The sequence below is a fragment of the Zonotrichia leucophrys genome, chromosome 7 (assembly GCF_028769735.1).
Source record: "Zonotrichia leucophrys gambelii isolate GWCS_2022_RI chromosome 7, RI_Zleu_2.0, whole genome shotgun sequence".
In the NCBI taxonomy this organism is placed as follows: domain Eukaryota; kingdom Metazoa; phylum Chordata; class Aves; order Passeriformes; family Passerellidae; genus Zonotrichia; species Zonotrichia leucophrys.
The window spans coordinates 12,868,117-12,892,349 of NC_088177.1; the positions used below are offsets into that span (position 1 = coordinate 12,868,117).

Sequence of the window (24,233 nt, forward strand, 5' to 3'; positions counted from 1 at the left end):
GAGACATAACAAGATGCTGTGCTATATTTTGGGTATCTTGCAAGTTTTTACAGCTATATTAAGAATTTCATCAATCCCAGTTAAGCTTAAAAGGTGAGCCATAATTGACTTTGTATTTTAAAGGAGTTAAACATAATTTCTATTAATCCATAATATGAAATCAAGAATGGCTCAAAGTGAAGTGGTGACAGATTACCTATTTCTTACATCTACCAAATTGCAAATTTCTTATTATAAATAAGCTTGGAAATGGGAATATGAAAAACTAGGTTTCTTTAAAGGTTTTGTACAAACAGCAAAAAAATTCCCTAATGATTAGTACCTCTGATTTTGTAACCTTCCCAAAGATTCTGTGTGTTTTTCTGTCTTTTGGATGCTTACCAACTGAATCATATCTGAAATCCACAATCTGACATTGTTTAGGGTAAATACATGCAGACTGGAAAGCATGCACCAAAACCAGGATTCCTTTGAAATTCTGCTTTGGAATCCACTAAAACTGAACCTTAATTTCTTGGTAAAGCAAGCATTTTACCAAGAAGAATGCATGTTCAGATCTCATGAGCAACTGGCTTGGGTTAAATACATACACATACCTACCTGGTCTGTGAATTGCACATTTTAAGGCCATTCACAGCTATCTCCTGGTGAAGACCTTTGTGTTTAGCCCTGCTTTGGGATTTGTAATCTGATTTTCATTCCAACCACACCGGCAGGTTTACTGACCTATCTGCGTGTGTGCCATGAGATCTGCAAGCACAGTGGCAGCAGTGGTGGCAGGAGCTGTATTGGAAGCAGCAGCAGGTTTCCCTCCAGGATGAGATGAGGTGGAGGATGCAGAGGATGAGGTGGAGGAGCCCTGAATGACCCGGTTAAGCCAGGGCTCTACGTTGGAATGGCTCTGGAACGGAGTGGAGCTGATCCGCCCTTGCCGCCGCAACGAGCCCTCATCTTCTGATGCTGACGATGTGTCTGTGGTCAAAATAATGATGACAGGCCTGTAATGGGGGAATGGCAGTGACCCAGCACCAGGAACATGGCACTGGGCCGTGCTCCACGTGCAGCTTTGTTGCGTGCAACACGCGAGGGGCGCGTACCAAGGAATGGGATATCCACACACAAATCCCTCTTGTTGGGTATGGGGAACAACTTCTACACATTGGGGCCAGAACACACCTGGAGAGAAGTTTCAGTTACCTCCAACTTCTACACATTAGGGCCACAACACACTTGGAGCCAAGTTTCCAAGCCTGTACCAAAGCAATGGGATATTCACACACACAAATCCCTCTTGCTGTTTGTTGGGTTAAGACAACAACTTCTACACATTAGGGCCAGAACACACCTGGAGTGAAGTTTCAGTTACCTCCAACATTTGGAATGACATGAGAGTTAAAGAAGGCTTCTACCTATAGCAGAAGATCTACGGGCATCTCATCCCATTCCTGTTCCACTGAAAAGATATTTCTGTCTTGAACAGGTAAATATTATCTCATCACACCTGAATAAAGCTCTTTTTATTTTGTTGTTGTTGATTTCCTTTTTTACTCTTTTTGAGGGGAAGGGAATTCTTCACTTTCCGATTGTTTTGAGAACTAATTTCGAAAAAAACCATGGTGCTCTGAAGTTCAATGAAACAGTTACTACAAAGCATGTATTTTAACCACATAAACTGATATGAATGAGTAATACACAGAAATGCTTAGTAAAGCATCTTTTCATTCTAGATGTATATTTGTTGCTGTTAGAATTCTGACAAAGGACTCCTAATTTAATTACCATCCAGTTACTTACAACTTTCCAGATGTTTCCCTTTGAAATCCTTCCTTATTTATTCTCCATCCAAGAAAAAATAAAAAGGTAATTCTAAATATGAAGAAAATACATCCCTTGTGATTTTGAGAGAAAACCAGGAAGTCTTCTTATTACAGAAAAAAATCTTGCCCTCACAAAGAGATTGCTGAATTTTAATGACTTGATCTGTTACATGCTTTATATAAGGTAGGGCGTCTGTTACTACGCTCTAAGAGTCCCAGACAGGGAAATTTGGAGTTGGTTGCACCAGGAATTCTGCAACTTTAATTTTGGCTGTATTCTTAATCCTCTGGACACAGAATTGTTCATCTAGATACAATTGTCCATCTAGATACAATTGTCCATCTAGACACAATTCCATATACATTTCTTGAAGTAACATTAAAAAAGCTACTCCTCATCTTGGGCAACACATTTCAGTTACCAGCTCTTTAATTTTCTCATTCTCAAGAATATGTGCATTTCCAATAACTTCAAACTAATTTCTCTTAGGAGTCTAAAATCATAAAAACTAAAAAAACATTTCATAAGAACCCCATTATCTTGATAGCATTTTCAATGTTAAAATTGTAGATATCTCATTATTTGACCTCTCTTATCAAAAATGACAATTTTGAATGAAAACACCCAAACAATAGATCTCTGAGAAGATTCAGCTGTGGTGCATCCCCATTCCTGGGTCCATGTGATACTTCCAGCCTGCTGCCACATTTGGAGTTTTTGGAAGCTGACTCCATTTGCTCCTGGAGAGAAGCCAAACCTGTCCTATATTGCTTGGAATCTTCCCTTTCTTTTAGGCAGAAAGCAAAAATAAATAATCCCAGGAATATGAAAGAGGATGGGATTATGAACAGCCAGGAATTAAAAAAAAAAAAAACAAATCAAACCAAACCACCATGTCTGGCATTTCTAATCACTTCAGAGGAAGAAATAGAACTACAGAAAAAGCAGGTTTCTCACAGAATACACACTCTGATAACGTCTCCTTACCCAGATTCAAGACAAATGAAGTCTGTGTACAAAAACGGAGGATCCAGGGTAAAAGCATTCTAATATCAAAACATAATTACACCATGAAGTAGCAAGGTCACCCCAGCAGGAGCCCTGTGGCAGTGGCAGGGGTTAATCCATGGATGCTGGTGTGTGGTGACAGACCAGTGACAGAATACTGTGTGCTTGGCTTCCAGCTCTTCCTGCCTGGGAGCTGACCCAAGACAGGCACAGAAGCCACCCCTCTTTGAGCCAGATTTGCATGAAGGCTCAGCTCCAGCTCTGATCACAGGAAATTCGTGTGGGAAGGATCAGAGACTCAAATAGGACAAAACCAGAAGCGCGTTCACATTTTTGGAAGGATGACTGATAAATATAGTTCCTTTACTGCCAGCCAGGAGCTGGATTTCAATTTAACACTGTGCTGAGAACCATGGACTCACAGAATGGTTTGAGTAGGAATATCCTGAGTTGGAAGGGACTCATGAGGAATACTGAGTCCAACTCCACAGGAGTACCTAAACAATGACACCACGTGCCTGGGAGCATTGTCCAAATAGTTCATGAACTCCAGCAGGGCTTGTGGCCATGACCACCAGGAGCTTTCAGCTCCTATTATTTTAGGTGCTTCTGCACCCTGCTCAATCCCAGTGTGAGCACACATGGCTTCTTTGCTGACCACCTGCACAGGCGTGTTACTCCAGCAGCACAAACACACAAAAACATGCAGATCCCACGGCCTCATCTTGCTCTGTACACACACAGACAGCATGGAGTGCAGGATCAGGGGCATGGCCAGGGACATGTTCCATTTCCACACCTCCAGCCCTTTCTGATCCTATATCCTGCTGTTCTCTCCACACTTGTTCCTCCCTCTGGTCTGCCCTTGCTCACCTTAACATCCCATAACAAGACTGACACAGTTCTGAGACACTCTTGCTCTGCATCCCACACTGTGTCCCTCATCCAGTCCAGAAGATGCTCTACTGCTGAGTGCTCTTGATGGCCCTCACACCTGGCCAGGAGGGCTGAGGCTCTGCAGGGACAGGCCTGGATGGGTGACCCTTCTCAGAGTCCTGAACTTGCCTTCCTGCCTGTTGCTGTTCCAGGGTCCCTCTGGGCTTGTGCAGATGGGGCTGGTGCCTCACCTGCCATGCCCCAGGCTCCTCTGCAGGTGAGCAGGGCAGCTTTTATCACATATTCCCTCCACAGCATCTCAGACTCTTTTTAAGTTGCTCAGAAAAAAAGATACTTTAATAAAAATACTTAGCATATCTTCTAGGCAAAAACATTAAGGGTCAAGAAAGATCATATATAAGAGTCCAGAGGATTATTGTTTACTAACTAATGAAATAATTGGAGAACCCACAAAAATAATATACTTAAGTGTGTGACTAGCAAACTAAAGTGGGATTCTCTTTAAATGGGAAGAACAGAAAGAAGAAATACATCTCAGAAGGCAGGAGGGCAGCATACCTGAACTCTTCTTTTAGAGAAGGGGGTTAAGAACCGGAAATGATGGAGAAGGGCAGTAGAAGTCAGAGTGCTTCTGCTCCTGGGTCACATTACAAAAGACACGTGCACATTCTCAAAATAAAACATCTTAGGTAATCCCTCTTTGCATACAAGACACTGGCCTCAAACCACTTGGCTTGCTAGCACAATATGTTGTAGGACTTTCTTAACCTTCAGAAAATTCATTGTAAGATAACAGAAGATTACCTTTTCCTCCTAAAATTAAAGAAGGTGTTCTGCCACAACCAATCTGAGCAATTACAATGTATGACTTTGACTGTTTCAATCTGCTCACCACTGAATAGCTGAAACCATCTGATGAGTGCTCTGCAACTGATGTAGCAACTTAATGCTCTGCTATTTTCTTCAGCTTTTAAAAGAAGCATCTTCCACAGTGTGAAATGAGGTTATTTTCAGCTCTGACATGCTTGCCTAGATTATCTCCTCTGAGTGAGATAGGATGTAAGAGAACATACTTAATGCATAAAGGGCACCTGCTCTCTATGACTGCTTTCATGTGGACACATCTCTAGATGAGACTAAAAACCATGAGGAAAAACATCACAGCATAAATCCAACGAAAACCTGATTAGAGGCTTTGATATAGAACTTCAGTGCAACCAACTAAAAACTTAGGGCAGGGACACCTTCAGGAATCCCAGGCTGCCCTGTCCAGCCTGGCTTTGGACATTTGCTGGGATGGGACAGCCACAGCTTGTCTGGGCAGCTCTGTTAACCCTCTGTGTTCACTCACACGTACCTGGGGGGGTGTAGGTCTCTACTGAAGAGTGCACCAGGACAGAGCGTCTCTTCGAGGGCATGGGCATCTTCCTCTCTTTGTATTTTGCAAGTGCTGCTTGTACTGCTTCAGTGTGGACATCTAGATAGAAAACAAACAAACAAAAAGGTCAGAATTTCAGTCAGGAGCAATGAATCAACACCACTGCCCCCAGCTCCAATCCAGCTGGAGGCTCCAATTGCAGAAGCAATGGTTTCCAAAGCTAAGGGAGAAAATAAGCAGGGGCAAATTGATGTATTTTCCTCATAAAATCAGCCTGAAAATGCTGTGAGTAGCATTATGAAAACCCCCCTGAAATAAACACTGCAGTTATAAAGTACCCAGTATGTTGGTTTTGAACTATCAGTAATTTTCATTTGGGGGGAAATTCCAATGGAGATCCTGTAAATTTGCAACAGCATTTGACTCATCCTCAAAATCCAGGAAGGGAAAAGAAGTGCAAGTACATGCATACTAGAAATTCTCACAAAACAATGTAAGTAATAAAAAACTAGAAAAAAAGAGACTAATGAACTCAATGATTTTAGAGCTATTTTCCAACTCTAACCAAATTCCATGATTCTATATGAAGAAGGGAAAAGACACACAGAGCTTTCACTTTCCTGAAAGCAAAAATTGTCCTAAGAGGCTCAAGGGCTGTATTTCAACTTTTCTAATTTTTAAGCCAAAACTGAGATTAAAGAGGAATTCAGTGTTCAATCAAGACTTTGCTGCAGATAAAATTTAATGTATTCCAGTGATTTTTCAGCAGCTTTTTTTCTCTTTGACATCTACATTCCAATGGTGTCAAAAGCTAAAACTTATGCAGGAAGAAAATTCATAAGAAGTGAACAGATGTTGAGGAGGAATGAGGCAGACCAAAAATATACTTTGACTTACCACCAAGACTCAAACTCATGAAAAGCACAATACAACATATACACACTTAAACATAGGTACAATGGACTGATTGTGGTTTAGGAATGGCCTTCTCCAATTTAGTATTCTCTCTAAAAACAATTCAAGACAGGCACTGCTCACTCTCTTCCCCCTCTCCCTGCTCTCAGTGGCAGGATGGAGAGGAGAATTACTTACAAAAGGCAAAGACCATGGGTTGAGGTAAGAACAATTTACTGAAAAAAGCAATGAGATACAAAAATGAACAGTAACAGCAAGACTAATGACAGAGGGTACAAGGAAGGAATTGCTATTGCTGAGTGTGGCAACCCCTGTCAATAGACAGAACCCAAAACAGGACACAGCCCAGGAGAGAGTACATGATTCTGCACTGGGCTGACCACATTTCTTCTATGTGGAAACTGCTGCACAAGGTTTTCAGAATTTAACTATTCAATTTGAAAGAAAACACATTCTTTCAGTAAGTATCCATCTACTCTTTGGCTATGATTTAAATATGTAACAGGTAGACAAATTTGAGGGTATGAAACTATTTGTAGGTATGTAAATGTGTGTGACAGACATATACTTACACAACTTAGACATAATATACAATGGAACATAATTGTACATATAATTTTGTACATATAATATACAATGTAACTATATCCCTGTACCTACAGGGATTTATCTCGGTGAAGATTACAGTATCAGTATTTTACAGTATCATCTCTTTTTTTAATTTAAAAAGTAACATTTTTGTACTGGCCCTGAACCCTCTTGGGTCATGCCCAGCACAGGGCCCTTCCTAAGGACCATGCCCTTCAGTCTGGCCAAATGGATTCTACAAAATCACAAGAATCCCTGAGGATATGGTCCCAGACACCAACCAGTTCCTCACAGCAATAACATCACTTTTCAGTCTGCAGCTCCCTGCAGATAATCTGTTCAGAGCAGTTTTAAAATATGTATACATGCAAATATGCTATCCCACCTGTGTGTTCCTACAAGACTCAGGAATGTACTAAGTAGATGCTTATCTCAAAGAAGAACTTTTTGTGCAACCAGCATGGGAGGTTCAAAGATGATGTTGTTATGAGAGAAAAAATATTAAGGAGGAAAAAGAAAAGAAAGCCCTCAGTAAAACCTCTACTCTTTAATACAGTAATTTTTTTGTCCTGGTCCTCCTGTCAGATTTTTGCTCCTTTCCTTCACACCAAGGACTTAATAATAGATGTTTTATAAATTAAAAATTCCACATTGCTTATGTCTGCCTGCCTCCTTCTCCATTTCCACATGTAGGCTTTTTGTCAAGTCTTGGTTTCTCCTGATCCTTAGTTTTAGCTATAATTGTCCACTGATAATAATGAAGATTATTCCCATAGTTATCCAGAAGCAAACTTTTTATGTCCCCAAATTCCAGACAGTTTAAGCAGAATTCAACATCAAGGTTGTTTTTGGAGCCTTAAAAGGAGGGGGAAAATGTCCATTCTGCAGGACACATTTCCTTGGCAGAACTTCCAGCCAAAACCAAGCTGGGATATTCCTAGAAAGAGACAATAACTCTGAGATGGAGTCACCTCCACCATGCCTACATCTACAGACAATTTAAAAGATTTTTGTTACATTAACATCTCATAGGAAGCAGGGGAACATAAATTGTTCTCCAGAAAAGGTTTTCCAAAGAGCAAAATAACACATTATATTTGTAGTCTGTATATAAATATATGAAGCCATTAAATAATGTGGCAGATGAAAAATGAAAGCATTCTTAGACAGTTGTGCATTTTGGGAATGGAAAGGCCTAGTTGGAGGCAAGGGTGTGCTGGGGCTTCTTAACAAAGCAGAGCAGGGCAGGTTATAACATCACACAGATTTGTGAGAACAAGCATGGGAACTACTTTTTATTCCATTTCCAGAGGGCAAAATCACTACCACCTCATCCTCTAGCCCTAATTCCCACCCCAAAACCTGGAACAGACTAGATTAACTGATAAAAATGCAACCAGGAGACAGCCAGGATGAATTTTTATTCTGTTCCGTGTTTTATTTTTACAGCGCCAATTTAACTCATCATTCCCTCTACACTCATTAAAATCTATTCCTGGCTTGAAATCTTTCCTGTAATATCTTGTCCTTGGACATCAGCTGAGTAGGAACATCCTCTCTCATCCAAATCAATGAAGTAATTGCTTTCACTTCCCTGGAACACTTTGTTCCTATTCCACTTTGGCTTTAAGAGCTTTTCTACATGATGAAACACATTTCAATAAAACAAGTAAAAGGAATGAAATTATTTTAAAGAAGCAGAACACTTATGGTACAAAAATTCATTCATTAGTATAAATTAAATTTTAACTGGATACTGGAATTGCAAAAAGAAGCTCTCTCCCACTGTCTGTTACTTAAATTCTTCAAAATTTACTGTGAAAGTGATTCACCACGTAAGAACTGTGGAGTTCAGTTTTCTTCAGGGAATTCATCACTCATAATCAGACCAAATGTGCCACACTTTTGAGAACAGGGATCACAAATGCTCAACAGTGATCACTGGAAGTGATGAACAGCAAGCCCAGCATTTTATTAACACAAAGAATATATGTACCAAAGTGAGGGAAAAAACCCATATACTGCCATCCAAAAAGCAGAAGAAAGTCTTGGAGAAGTATTTCTAGGCTTCTGCACTTAATTAAGCTGGATACAACCATCAACAATTAATAACTTTTAAACATTTTCTCCTTCTGCTGTAGTAAACCACATAATCTTCTCTCCAGTTCTTTGTATCTATTTTCATTTTCTTTCTTTCCACATGTCCTTAAAAAAGGATTAAGGAGGAGAACTAAAATAATTTGTGGACTATAAATCACCTATACTCTTACAGCCCCTAAACTGTTCAGCTATTAGAAGAGCACTTTTTCCTATTTGCAGCCCCTGCTCATTTATCAGACTCTGATCCTTCTCCCTGCCTCAGGCACAGAAGGAAGAATTTCTACAGCTGGCTGAAGAAAAAAATGACATTTATAACCTGACCAGTATCCCTGCTGCTCATGGATTTCAAAATACAAACAGGCAAAGCAATAAGCACTATGTAGGTGGGATGGGGAGAGGACCTGGAAAAAGGCAAAATCCATGGGTTGAGATATGAACAATAACATCTGAAGTAAATTAAAATGTAATAATAATGATGATGATCATAATAAAAACAATAATAATAGAGTTAGAACAAGAATAATAAGATGTGAGCATTATTCTCATTGTAAATCCAAAACAGAGTATTGTACCAGCTATTAAGAAGAAAATTAACACTATTACAGCTGAAACAGGACAGCAGGCTTGTATTTATTAACAGTATTCACTGCTGGAATTTTTTGGATATTTGTTGTTTGAAGAGAAGTTATCAGATGATGATAAAAATCAACATACAGTTGATTTAAATACACAACTCTTCTGTGAAACTATTCTTACAGGGAGTAAATGACAGATCAATTGTATGAAAAGACAAAATTGTTTCACTTCCTTGCTTATTTTCAGTAATTTATGTTGATGGTTGTAAAGCACCTATAATTGCTCCAGAAAGAGATCCTGTTCCAGGAAAAGCTGCATTCTCCCCTCATCAAATTCTCTTGAAAAAGACATAGGAGAACTGATGAGATCTGAAGCAAGGAAAACAAGAACTAAAGACTGGAAAGAAAGAAAGAAGAAGAAACAATACACCCTCCCTTCCCCATAACAGTCTAAACTAAGGTGTGACATTGAGGGAAGGAGGCTGAAGCTGGTAATCCCTCACAACAACCAATGTGTGTCAGCACACAGGGAAGCCAAAAAAGGCACCAATATCTCTTTGCTGACAGGTAAATCTGAAGAATTTTTTTTTTAATTACAGAGGAGAAAGGAGAATAGATATGGGTATCCAAAAACCATATCTACATTTCCTTGCACAGACCTAAGAAAGTTTAACCTAAACCAAGTCAAACAAAACTGTCACCATTTGGTTTTGATACCATCTGAGCACATTAAGCGTTCTCATATATCACTAATGAGAGAAAGAAATCCAATTATGTGTGTTGTAACTAAGAACTTAGCAAATTTCCAAGTAAAGAATTGTTCTAGGCAGAAATATTTACTGAAAAATTAGTCTGGGGAGCTGTGACAGGAAACCACAGCAGGACATGGCAGTCCCCACCAAGGACTACCTCCCAAGGCTTTCCTGCTGCAGTTGTGCTCTTCTTGCAGATTTTTATTTCTGTTAGTTTAACAATGGCACATCTTACTCTAATTATTTTCTATAATATAATTTTCTATAACATATTTCTATAATTTAATAATTTAAAAAATATTTTAAACGTGTCATTTAGCTAATTACAACACTGTGCAATATTCCCTGGCATTCAGAAGTTTCTTCTCTGTGTAGGTTTCTCTGTCTATATCCAGAGAATATTTAGGAAGTCTCATTCATCATTCAGTTAGCCCTAAGGAATGTACAAGGCACATCTGCTCCAACTCTGGAGCAAGGTTTTACTTATCGGCAGGGCAAATAGGATGCAATATAACTCTGCCCAAGCAGTGGCAAGACAAGGTGACCCAAGAGCAGCCTCCTGTTCATGATATACAGTGCAGGCCATCACTTGCACTTCTCATCCCCAAACCCAGGATGTGGAATTACTCTGCTCAACAAACAGAAAAATAACCAGCTACAAGTCCAAAAGTATATAGGAGAGAAAACCTTTCCAACACCTGTTTTTCCTGACTATTGTGACAAGGAATTTCACAGGGAAATGGTGCACTTCGACCACCTGAAAAGTAACAATGGCAACAGGATGCAATGAGGATATCAGTATTTTCACACAATTTTCCAAAACAGGTTTGTCTCTGTAGTGTCCATTTAAAATGAAGTAGAATATCCATTGTGATATTTCCCTTTTTTGTGCATTTGCTTTAAACCAGGAAATATAAGAAAGAAAGCTACAACAAATATATAACCTTGCTTTAACAAAATAACCCAAACAAGCAAGCAAAAAATCCTCCAAATTCACACACTCTAGTCCCCAAAATTTTAAAGTAACTGTTATACAGACTAGAAACCCAGTTTTGTTTTCTCAGCAAATATGAAAAACCTGTTGAGCATGGTAAAATTCACAACAAGAAACAGATCAGAAGACAGGTCTACAGTCTCACTGCTTGCGTTTCCTGCAGGCAGCATTCAAACAAAACCACTCTTGTAACAAAACAAGATACTTGGAAAACATTCATTATGTCTTCCCTCCTTCCAAAGCACTGCACCTTTCTGTGTGGGTGCAGGTCCCATTTCACAGGGATATTTTCCTCTGAGGACATGAGGTGCCTCAGCTGTCTCGGTGTCCCTTACCGGATCGGAAGCGCTCGTCCCTCGAGTTGGTGGATCGGGATTTCTGCTGCTTTGCTACCCCAGCAGTGGCTTGGGAAGAGCCTGGGACTCTGTTCTCTGCTTGCAGGGATGGATCCACACCTGAAACATAGTTTATTTTAGTCCAAACTCAGCTTACAAACATAATATCTGCTCCCCACGTCTACACTGTTTCACTACAACTGGTGCAAGACAGTATCTTAAAAAAGAGCTCATCTTCTACCTGCATTTCAATCCAATTTAATCTATGCCAATTTAACTCAAAAGATTCACATTTTACAAAAATGCTGCAATTCTCTAGTAAGACCTGTGCAGATATTAATGCAGAATTACTGTCAGTTTCACGGGTGTAAAAGCTCCTGCTGTAATCCAGGTCTGGTTGCTTCATGTGCTCCTGAAACGATGACAGACCTTCCCAGCCCCACACAAGGTAATAAAAATAAGAGGAACTGAACCATTCTCTAGTTGGTTGCTCAGCACCATATTAGAACAGGGCTCCAGATAAGCCAGAGCAGTTGCTTATGTTTAGGCTGGCTAATATTCAGGAAGATGAATCTGAACTCTACATTGTAGCACAACAGGAATTAAAAAATCAAAGGGGTGGACAGTAACCATTAAATATCCACTATCCCTTCCCCATCACCAAAATGAGGAGACACTCTCCTGGCTCTTGATCCATCAAGGACTATATAAATTTGGACTAGGAACTTCCATTTGCAGTTTTATTATACATCCACACTTCAAAATGTAATGTAAAAATTCCAATGCAGCTGGAGGGTTTTTTTGCACAATCCTAACATAAATATAGCTTAGTGCTGTGTTTTACAACAAACTTACATGGCTGCATCAAGGTCACTGTATTTCCTCAGCCCTTGTACCACACAGGGCTGAATATATCTTTCATTTCACTCCTTTCTTCCCTTGAGGAGCTTCTGCTTTCCTACCTGGCCCCAAGTCTTTTGAAAACAACACATTTTGGAAACAAAGTATTTGAACACAACATTTTCAAAATGCAAATATTTACCAAAAGCAGCTCCCACTGAACTGAAGACATCATCCCAGAGGAATCTGGGTCAGTTCGTTTGCAAGGAAAGGTCTCACTTGAAAAAGTAAGAAAAGGTTCACTTCTCTCTCATGGGGCTTCTCTTCCCATTGTCACAAAGTGAGTATCAGTAAAGAAATTGGCAGCTACTAAAAAATCTAGGAATTACAAGACACTTTTATGAAGGCGTTTCAGTGAGATATAGTCTTTACATTAGGAGTGTAATTGGATTAAATATCCCATTTCTACCTCAATTGATGAAAAAGAGCTTTCAAATGCTCCATTTAAATGTAATATCCTCAGGGAAAGTGTTTTATCATCTTCATGACAAGGTAAATTACTATATACCAGCCTTCTTGGGTATCTGTTAAGACCTTTGGATGAATGCACTCCATAATCCCTTTGCCAACCCCTTTGCAGCTAACAGTGAGCACCTCTGAGCTAGATATGAGTTCAGGGTGCGGGAAAAATGAGCCTAAATAATAGAAAAACAAAGGAACATTTAATAATTCACACAGACCTAAGTTTTAAGAAATTAGTCTGACTCCAGAGATATGCTCCTTTCTCTTTTACAGTTTGGAATAAAGAACAAACACACTCTCACCTAATTTTTCCTGCTTTCCAAAAGTCAAGTTTTTTAAACAGATGACAAAATATCTAACATCAACTGCATTCCCCAATGGGATATATGGAGTCAGCCCAGCAAAGAAACCAAAGTGTCCTCAGTGGAGCAGAACAGAATGTCTGTTTACCAACATACACACCTAACGCTCTTTGAAACACTTAAGCAGAATTTTGTAATTTTATAAGAGAAAAATAAATGTAGTCTGCCAACTGAATTGATTCAACAGATCTGATAAGTGGTGGAAACACTGCAGAATTCTATTCCCCATTTCACTTGAACACAAGTTTTCCATAACCACAGGTCAACAGTCCAGGGGAACTGGTTGATCTGGAAACAATAAACAGCAACTTCAGATTTTGTTACAAAGATTGAGGCAAGTCATCTCCTTAAGCCTGAGCCAAGCAAACAGCCAAGGCAAAGGGAGAACTATGATGGTACAAAAGACAACAGGCAGCAGGGCTGGGAGCCTCCCTCAACTAAGACTACGTAAGAAATTCTCAGAAAACATCATACCTACATCATTTTTGTGTAATTTTGTCAAAAGAAATCTTTGGTGAAAGAGATGGCAAAAGAAAACCAGAACTTTTTTTTGGTGTGCCATTTCTTTTCCTCCAGGAGGGTTGTTAGTTGTAAGCAGAAAAAGAGATTCATGTTCCTCCCAATTCCTTACTCTTCCCATTTGCAGTCTTGTAGTAACTACAGAGCCCTGAAATCAGGACTTGTAAGAGCCCATGTTCCACTCTGTGATGCCCTGTGGGAGGAGAACAATCTGGAAAATGAGCTGACTGGTGTAACCCATCAGGAGTATGGGTTATACCCTGAGTCATGCACGGCTGTTTGGCCACACCAGCCCTGGGGGCAGGAAGAACAGGGAAGAAGTGACCACACATAACTACAGGAGTCCATGACCACCTCCAACTCCAGAACACTCTCCTCCTCTCAAGGTCAAAATCAGATTTTTGTGAATCAGTTATTGTGATGAAGTATGTACCAGTGAACCTTAGAAGTTCCTTGTAAATTAGGATGAGGCATGAAATCCTTGGCACTGTTAGAAATCACAACTCCATTTCTTCAGATTAAGTCTCCCTTCTTGTTTTCTCAAAGTAGGTTTCATATCACAGTGCAAAAATAGCAACAATGAATCTGAAGAATATCACTTTTTGGTAAAAATAGTAAGATAGTGCATCTGACTCAGGCTGCATAACTATGTGCCAGTAAAATGCTGTTCCACAAGCCTGGTGAGCTCGTTCATTTATTCCCCTACTATGCAAATCACTACCTTAGCCTTCAGCAAAAGCAGATGGGTAATTAGGTGAAGTCTCCCCACTCACACCAACACCTTCACAGAAAAGACATACACTAAAGGCACTTGATCCACTATTCACTGTATTTTCTCTATTTTTTACTTGCCCAAAGCTAGCAAGAATGAAGTCAACTAAGGGAACAATTTGCTTCTACAGGATGAAATTAAAAATAATGTTTTATTTATTCCTGTATTTCTCCATCCACAAGCACAGGAGAATCAAGACTAATGCTGGCATTTCAAGCAATTTGCATTTATAGAAGCAAAAATGATTTTACTGTAAGAGCAGGGAAGAGCTGCCAGGACAAGGCAGATTCTCTGCTGGCATCAGTGGGGAGGATGAACAGCTAAAGTCATTAGGTGGGGAGAGATAAAATTTTCAAAACATAATGTATTAAAGAGCTCTGTAGAGAAGAGAGGGGAAGAGGGAGGCCAAAGAGCAAACTCCAGACTCTTTGTACATTATCAAGTCTTTCTGCAGCTACTGAACTGGGGCTGGAAATAAGAAAGGAACAAATGACAGCAGCCAGGTTCAAAGTGCATAAAGAAAGGAAAAGGTATGACAAGGCAAAAAAGTACAAAAAGTGGAGGTCTGGCTCTGGGGCAGTTACTGAGCATCCAGTCCTCACTCAAGTTCAATGGTACCATCCTTTACTGTCACATCCCATCTCAGAACATATTACCTGCTGTACACACATTTTTTACCTTCAACATCCAGTTTTGGAAGTGTTCACAACTTCCAGATTAGAGGGACTGAACAAGGGTTTACCCAATGTAATTTATAACCCAGCATATGGTATCAGAAATTCAAGAGATTAGATATAATAACGATAACAAAAGGTATCATACACATTTGACAATCTTCCATGATTCTGTAACATTTTCTTCTACTCAAGGAAGTAAATTCCACCTCCTCAGCTTACACTTGGAATCTATGAAACCATTTTAAGGGCATTAACACTTTCCGTTCAAGGAAGCATGGAACAGCAGCAAAGAATACAAAAGCACAGAAGACACTTGTTATAAACTCAATGAAACCAAATACAAGCCAGGATTTGGATCCAATTCAGAGAACCCAAACACTGACTAAACCACCTCAATAAAAATAAAAAGTGTTACTTACTCACAAGTAAGACAGACACTTTATTTAGACTCTATGACACACTGGTAAGCAGAACACCCACAGGGCATTAGCTAGAGTCTAAATTTCTCAAAATAATAGTCCATTTTAAGCAGCAGTTCAGGAGGTGCTTCACAAGCAGCCCAGCACTCCTAATGTACAAGGATGTGCACTGAATTGAAAAGGCACAGGAACAGCAATCTCTTGATATTTTGAGAAACTGAGCAATGAAGCTATAAACTGCTTTTTCAACTAGCCCATGTGAACACCTTACATTTTCACATACCTCATTTAAACCAAGTACACCAAGATCCAACCAAATTAGCCAATTAAAATTTGGACATCCTTTAATCACAGCCATTATATCCATGGTATAAAGTGGGAATTTTAACTCCACAGCACCAAGAAAGGTACTTATATGTTTTTTCCTTAAATTATAAGAAATTATCAAGCTTTTGTTGACTCCAAGACACCAGAGTAAGTTGCATATTCCTTAAAAATGGAACTACAGGTACTAAATGCTATAGGGGTATGTAAAACTCCCAAGCTAATTGAATGAGAGGCTGATTTGTGGGTACCTCTTAACCACAAAGATGCAAAAACAAAAATCACAGTAATACAGAATCACAGAGTAACCCAGGTTGGAGAGACTTTGAAGATCACCTGGTGCAACCAGGAACAGAAAGCACACATATTCCTGGTAGCAGCAGAAACATTTTTCAGAGACAAAAACCCATGAAAACTTAAGAAAAATAGAAGTATGGGACATGCCAGCCTCAACCAAAATTAGAGAAAATGTCATCATAATTTTCCATTAAAATAAAAAATTGAAAATGGCTAGCATTTCAATTTTGCTGAAGCAGAACCGCTAAGGAAGAAAATAATAAAAAAAAATCATTTTAGAGTGGAATCACTCTGACCCCAGAGGAGAAATGAAGTCACTCACCAAGGTGTTCTTCCAGCACTAACTAAATCCAGTGAAATAATTTCCAGGGACTGCTCTGCAAAGCAGCACCAGGACACTAACTGCAATTGCAACCTCATAAGAGGCAAATTGAAAATAACCAGTAATACTGTAAAAATATCAGTAAGAAATCAGGATAATCAGGAAACAACCATCACAAGGCAGGAGTTTTACTTGAGGTGTTAGAAAGGAAGCTTAGACCATCACCTGCCCATCAGGAGAGGATGCTCACTGTAAATGCTGCTTATTTTATTCTGTTATTTCTGAATGTTTTTGCATCCCAGCTTTATCCACATTCAAAATCACCCTCTGCCATGTATCTGATGTTATCCATCACTCAGAAGCTTCATCATGCAGCATGCCAGATTGCCTACAGATATAATTAATTATTTCCTCAGAGTTTTTATCTGTAATTTGCATGCAGAGGTTGACTGAGGAAGCCAATTACTGACTGTTAAATTTTACTTCATTAAAATAATTAATTACTGTTTAATGCTTGCTATTACTCAACACTTGTTTTTGATTTTGCACAGTGCACTTGGTTGGATCAGTGAAAAATAACTCATTCTAGTTATTATTTCCATATAATTACAGAGTTTTATGGTTCCTAAGCAAAATCTTTACATTTCCACTAACTCTTCATCATTTCAGATTTAGAACTTTAGAACACAAAACATTTAGAATACAAAGCTCATACAGGAATGAGACCCTCGAATCACGGGATGTTCTGCTTAATTTTCCTGTTAATTGAAAATGTGCTTTGCAGCCACTTGTGTCTTTTTCTTGTTCCCCAAGCCCTCTGTGGGGTTGTTTAACAGTGTCTGGGTAATGATTTGGCTCCCCACAGATTCAGCCACAGAGTGCAGCAGAACACAGCCCAAACCATTTAGATGGTATTGAGAGAGAGGGGTTTGCACATGATTAGTTTGTAGGCAGCACTTGATGAGGTGCAACAGGCAAAGTTAAACTTCAGAACCCAAACCTATGATCATACAAGTGTACTTTTAAGACATAAAGCTGTACAAAGATATGATTTAGTGGTCCTGGGGATGTCAAATCATAGAGCAAGAAGTCAATAAATGTAAAATGCTGACATTCATCAGTCTGCAAAGACGTGATAGATACTGAACCTTATGAATTTTATCAGCAATGCTACAATTAAATTGTTAATGATAAAAAATTTCTGCAGGCTCAAAGCCTTTGGGACTCCCACACACTATTCTGAGCCATGCTGGAGCTGTGTCAATTAAGGAAATTTCAAGTTAGAACTGGGTTAATGGAGCATATGTCAGGAAACTGAACCAGGCAGTTAGCTTAATGTTTTAAGCAAATTTTATCTTTTTGCCAGAGCATCATTCTCTGTGCTCAGAGGCAGACAGTCTATTCATTTTTTAGCACATTAAAGCTAGATTCCTGTCAGCTTAATGCTAATCTAGGCAGAAGTGGTAAAAAAAGATCAGGTAATCTGGTACTTCTTAGAAAATGTGGTCTCAAGCAAGTAGGACAAACCACAGGCTTTGCTGACTCATTAAACTACTGCTTAAGGCGATTAGGGAAATATAGCTGAACAAGGAGAAAAACCTTTCAGCAGCTGAAAATCTAAACTTACTTTAAGGAGTATGGCAGACAAAGTACTGGAGTTGTTTAAGCTATGCCTGAGAGCTCAGTACTTGAGTATTTGTGCAAACAGCCTTGTGAGAGCTGAGAAGGAAAAAATATCAAGTAAAACCCCCACTGTCAATAGAAAGGAGTGAAGGCAGAGTAAATCAAAGATAATGAGACAGAAATCCAAAGACATGACTTTCTAGGAGACAAAGTGCACTGACAGAATATTTCTAGTAATTGTGAATCCTCAGTCAAAATCCATACCTCACCTGGTCTCAGAATCTTTAACCAAGCTGAGTTAGAGGACAGGGTATTTTGAACAGAAAACTGAGACAGCTCTTTCCAGAAAAATGGTGTAAGGAGGAGAAGCTGTGGCAGCCGAGGCCAGAGTTTGCTGTTGACTGTCAGTCATCCTAAAAATCCAAACTCCATCTTTGCAAGGAACAAGCCATTTTAAAGAGATGAGTTTGGTTCTGCCTGGCCTACAGAGATTACAAATTTGCTTAGGGAAAACCTACATCTATTCTTAAATAAAGCCCCAAATCCAAATAAGAACCAAAACCACAAAAAAGAAACATTTGCTAAGAACCCCCATGATGAAACACCAGATCACATTGTGACTGTTTAACACCGTCTCACTTTACAGTGTCTCATTATTGCTTCCACTCTCCTTAGTTTTCTTCTCATTTCCCCTTATCTTAAAATCTGTCAAGCTATGGAAAATTGGGGGACTACAGAAAACTAAATCTCAGTGGCAGCATAACAGTCCTAAACCCTGATTGATTTCAGTGTCCTAGCATAAAAATAAATTTTATAAAGCTGGGCACTCGGGTTTTGGCTGTGGATGATGAAGTCTGATACTAACCAGCTTCAGAAGTAATAGTTTATATATAAAAAAGTCAGTACTTTGAAGAAACAGAGGGGGTGAGGGAGTGTGTGGAAATGGGTGAGGTACAGGGAATGCAAAAACCAGCACATTAAAGCATGAGAGTGAGAAGCACTGAGTATTTTCATCTAATGAAAGCAGCCACTTTGCTTTCAGCAATAACTTTATTAATTTCTAAAGTTATCTTAAAGTTTCAGATGCAGTTGTCAAACTGAAGTTTGCTGACAAAAATGTTACCATTTAACATTTCATATAAAACTATAAAAAAATATCTATTTCAGGCTTTTTCCTTGCTCTGCACTTCTCTGTGACAGCCATTTCCCCCTGCTGCTTAGATGCCATATCAAACACTATTATAATTCATCCAGTCTATTTAGTGAGAAGTTTTGCATTTTATATTTCCACAAATTTGGCACAAAGGTGTAATTTCCAGGCAGTTTCTCACCTTGAATTAGTGGTATGTACCGTGCTAGCAGCTTTGCCCTCTTCTTTTCATATCCTTTCTGAGTGATGTCTCCTAAAGAAAAGAAGAAATAAACACATGTTGTTTGGAAATTCTACATTTAAATCTTTGCATCAAGCACATTCTGTCAGCACATATTGGTGAAAGAGTTTAACAAAGCAAACTATGCAGGGAAAAATACAACAAAAAAGGCATTAATTATATGTATATATGGATTCAGCCTACCTCTGGCCAAGTAGAACCCCTTTTACTCAGTCAGATTTTCCACATAAAAGTTCTTACTCTGTATTTTAAAATGATTCTCAAGTACTTTCCTTAATCCATAAGGACTGTGTTTAATTTTTTGCTTAATAGTCTTCATTTCCTCAAATATCTGCCTCATCCCTATATCAGAGAACACTAACAGACAAAAAGTCATTTCATTCTGCCATCCCCAACCTCCATCCCTGTGAATATGCGTAATTTCAAGCTATTGACACTCTCCCAAAACCAGCAATGGGAATTCAAAGACATTGTTCAAAACAGGTAAGAAAAACAAATGCACATCCTGGAGTGCTTCAATTATTGCAGGCATTTCAAAATGCAGTCCACCAGTTTTTCTTCATAAAACCATGTAAATATTATGTACAAAATTTGGGCACAACACAGAAATTACCATTTTTCTTGAGAAGGAAAAAAATTGGCAGAAGAAATACACAAAAATATAATTTTTATATATATATATATATATATATATATATAGTATTATTATATCAAAATGAGAATTAGATCAAACTAAACCACAGCACTACAAATGCCCGAGCAGATTTGTCTGCCTGGGAACATGTGGTCAAAATGACAAACTACACTTTTTATGAAAAAAAAAGAAAAGGATATCAGATCTTTCAGAAGAAGAGATGCACTATTACCAATTATGGAAGAAATAAAAAACCCAATCCAATAGACAAGAAGCACCAGTAAGAAGAACAGTTTTTCTCAAACCAGAAGTAATTTGGAAGACTGAAGTGCAGCAAATTCTTTAAGGATCCAAACTGTACCTTACACAAAAGTGCTGCACTGTAAGCTCAGAGAAGACACCAACTTGCACAGCTTCATAAACGCTCCATGTAATCCTTATCCCCAGCCTGTGTGCGCTCAGCCTGTGCCAGGTACCACCCAAGGGCACAGGTAAGCCAGGATCAAAAGGCAGGGTTCAAGAGAGAGTCCTGCTCAAACCAGAGCACTGCACAGCTGGCATCCTGCTGCACTTGCAATTCTTTCATTTGGCTGGAATGCTGACTTGAAGGACTTTCCCTGGATGAGGTGAAGCACAGGACAGAGTCAGAAGCATCCCTGTCCCTTTCTGCAGCGCCGTGGCAGGGCGGGCTGGGCTTTGTTCCTTTCTCCAAGGCCTGGGGGTGGGGCTCCTCCTAACAACTGTTCCCGCTTGTCCCCAGAGCCTCGGGGGATTCACCCATCAGATGGGCTTTTTGTGATCCCTCATTGCTTCCAAAAAGAGCCACTTTGCCACACTGCTACACCGGGGCCACAGCTGCTGGCATTTAGCCTCACTTTCTCCTGAGTTACAGCGTTACACAAAAGCAATCTGAGGTTCCTCTGCCTCAGCAAGGCAGCTGGGAAGCCTGCATAGAGCCAGACACTGTGAGAGCTCTGTTGGGAAGAGATCTTCACTTGAAATGTCTGAAGTATCATAAACTATACATCATAAGATATGTCAGAGGTATCAAGAAAATTAATCTAGACAGAAATGAAAGTGGTAGCATTTCTTAAAATGATCTATAAAAATATATTCTTCATTAGTGCACACAAGAATCTGTCATGTAGTTACTGTGGTTCTATTCCACCATGTTAGCACTAGACCTAAGAGAATCTTAATGCCAAATTCACTAAATGGAACTGAGAATGGATCTCTGAGAGCCTGGCACTTGCTAAAAACAGGGAAATGGCTCCTGGTCTCCAGTTTGCAGAGGTCAAGAGCAGAAACATTTCTAATTGAGCTGATTGTACACGAAACATGGGTGAGCCTAACCAGCTGGATATCAGCTCTGCAAGATGGAACCTTTAATAACTGCACTGTTTGGGAACTGGTGAGCACAGCCACAATTGCAGGTCCATCACCTTGGCTGCAGAAACCTCCAGTTCCTTCAGGATAAAGTCATGGGCACCAACACCGGCTTCTGCCTCAGAGGTGGCTCCTGGGTGGCTTGGAAAGGCAGGCAAGTTGCCAATCTAAAACATAACTCACATGTCATCTGTAGAAATACTTAAAGCATATCCCCCATGTTTCTGTAAAGGCTGTCACTGTATTTGAAAAGTTGGTGGAAGTACCAATTCAGCAGACATCATTGCTAATTCTATGTCTTAACCTTTTTTAAAAAGACCCTGAAGATGAACCAAAGGTCAAAATACAAATCCTTTAAGATAAACTATAGAAACATTGGAAAAGATGGGAGAAGGTTAGGAAACAAGGGTAGAAATTAAACAGTCTAAAGAAAACTGGAAGTGGTTTGGGACATATTTTCTCCATATGCACACCTGTGAGCTCCAAGCTGGGACACACACAGGTGTGCCCTCAGAAGATTCTACCCATGACAGTTCACAATCATTTTTATTTAACACACAAGCTTTTATCATCACCTAAATCTAGGAACCAGAACAGCTCCTCCAAACCTACAACTAGTACCCATTCCAAGGCTTACCTGGCACATGTTCTCCCAGACACTACACTCATGTAAATCAGGCAAAAGCCAAACTCATCAACAGGCAATAAAGGAACTAAAAGATGAAAATCATTACTTGCAATCAAAGAAAGTTTTGGATCTCCAAACTGTACAGCAGCCAAGACTTGCTGCCATCCCTGAAATATGGGCTCTGATAGTTCTGTGCCTACCACATCTGGTAGGTCGACTGATACCTTAATTTAGTTTGCATATGATGAGCTAAGTGAAGTGTGAAAACATCTTGATTGGAATCTTTCATATTACAGGAATCTCTTTAAAATGGAAATGACATCTGATCATTTCATATGGTGATACATCTGACTAAGCCATTAGAAATTCTATTTCAAAGACCCTATTTGAAACATCCTGAGAGCATCACCATGACTTTAAAGGAGCATTAGAAGTTTAGCACGACTTCACTGAAAATGCATGGTACTGGTAATTCCTAATTTGCAGCAGGACTTGCACCCCTTTGAGGGAATTTAAGTTATTGAAATATAAAACTTGTCTGATATAAAAGCAGCAGCATGGAGATACCCAACTATATAAACGCAGAATTTCATTAAATCTTTGCACACACAACAGAATCACTGACACATCAAGTTCTAGATAGTAGGTAAACACTGACCAGCTAATTATATGCATCTTAATGATAGAAAGGGAAGGAATTTGACCAATATGCTAATAGCAAAGATTTGGTCTTCCACTCTGTTCACAATTACACAGTGGGAGTGCACACTATATTTTACAATACCATTGATTGCCTAATAAATTATAGAAGGAATTATCAACACCAATAAACTTAGTTTGATCAGGCCATTAGGAATTTTGCAATTGACAAAGCAATCCAAAGTAACATTTAGAATTAGAAAATTTGAAATTAGAATAAGAAAATTTTATTCTGACACATTCGCACCTTGAAGTTCAAAGGAGATGCAGGACAAAGGCCCCACTTGTATTTTACAAGTTTAAAAAGCCAAAGGTGGGTGAATCCTGCAGTTCAGAGAGGATGTGCAAAGTCAGTGCATTCCAGGTGATTCTGTTCCATACAGACTTGGGAAGGGTGAGTGTAGGCAGGGAGAAGAGAGAGCTGCTCCTTTTCAACTCTGCCTGGCTTAAACACTTATTTGCTTCATCTGCCAGGAGTCAGCATCTGACAGTGCAGAATAAGGTTAAATAACCAGATCACAAAAGCAGCCTCAGCAGCAGTTTCTAGGCTCAGCTAAGCCAAATTAATGAATGGTTCCTTCCCCTGCTGCAGCAAATCCTTAAGCTTGGTCCACAGGGAGACAGGAAAAGCTGCAACTCTGCCCTTCCCTTCCATGCTGCTGGAGCTCCCTGCAGAACACAGACAGACTGACAGATGCCAGCTATGTGTACACCTGTGGGTGAACAACATCTATCACACCAGGCACCACTTCCAGTTCTCATTAGGATGGAGATCAGTGACTTTGCCATCCCCTCCAGAAGGCTGAGGAAAGCTACAAACCTGGGGAGGAAGGAATGGGAATCCTCTGGCCCATAGGGAATGTCCTGTCTGCTTCCACAAAGGCCAACAAAAGAAGTTGGGAAAAAACAAACTAGGAGTGGTGAGGCAGATCAATGGACAGGATCTTTACACTTCAAGTAAAAATTAGGGCTTGATGTTTACTTATGAATAACTCTGACACGAATATTTTGGTAAGATTCCAAAGTTAAAAGCTTTAGAAAGAATCCTGTACACATGCAATGTGCTCCCCATCATGGAAATGCCATTTCAAAACAATCAAAATCTCAGTGTACTATAGAAATGAAAACACTCAGAGCTTCTGTTTGTCACTTCCTAGCTGTACCAAGGACAAAATATCAAAGTAGAATAAGTGTCTGATATGTAGTAACCAACTATTATAATGAATAAGGCCAGAAATAATTATCTGAACTAAGTCATTCTATGGTATCCCCAAAAATTCCATGAAAACTGTCTCTAAATTTGCCTGAAGATACAAATCTAGAAACAACCAGGTATGAAGAAATCAAAGAAAAGCCTTTCTAAAGCACAGCTTCTTTTCCTTTCACATCCTTCACAGACTCATTATATAATGCATAGTCACTAACACAATGAAGATCCTTTACATTAAACTGGTATGA

The 24,233-nt window shown here is 39.4% G+C and overlaps 1 protein-coding gene across 6 annotated transcripts in view; it reads right to left on the reverse strand.

The window, feature by feature from the left end:
* Positions 1–24,233, reverse strand: part of DIP2A (disco interacting protein 2 homolog A) — a 77,407-nt gene that overhangs the window by 34,958 nt on the left and 18,216 nt on the right. For 4 of the 6 annotated variants that reach the window (XM_064718381.1, XM_064718382.1, XM_064718380.1 and 1 more), the window contains exons 2-5: positions 19,369–19,440; positions 11,361–11,480; positions 5,081–5,200; positions 727–972 (exon numbers count right to left, since the gene is read on the reverse strand). In XM_064718381.1, the coding sequence (XP_064574451.1) occupies positions 727–972; positions 5,081–5,200; positions 11,361–11,480; positions 19,369–19,440 (558 nt within the window). The remainder of the gene's footprint in view (positions 1–726; positions 973–5,080; positions 5,201–11,360; positions 11,481–19,368; positions 19,441–24,233) is intronic. The other 2 variants (XM_064718383.1, XM_064718385.1) reach the window with 1 other exon arrangement.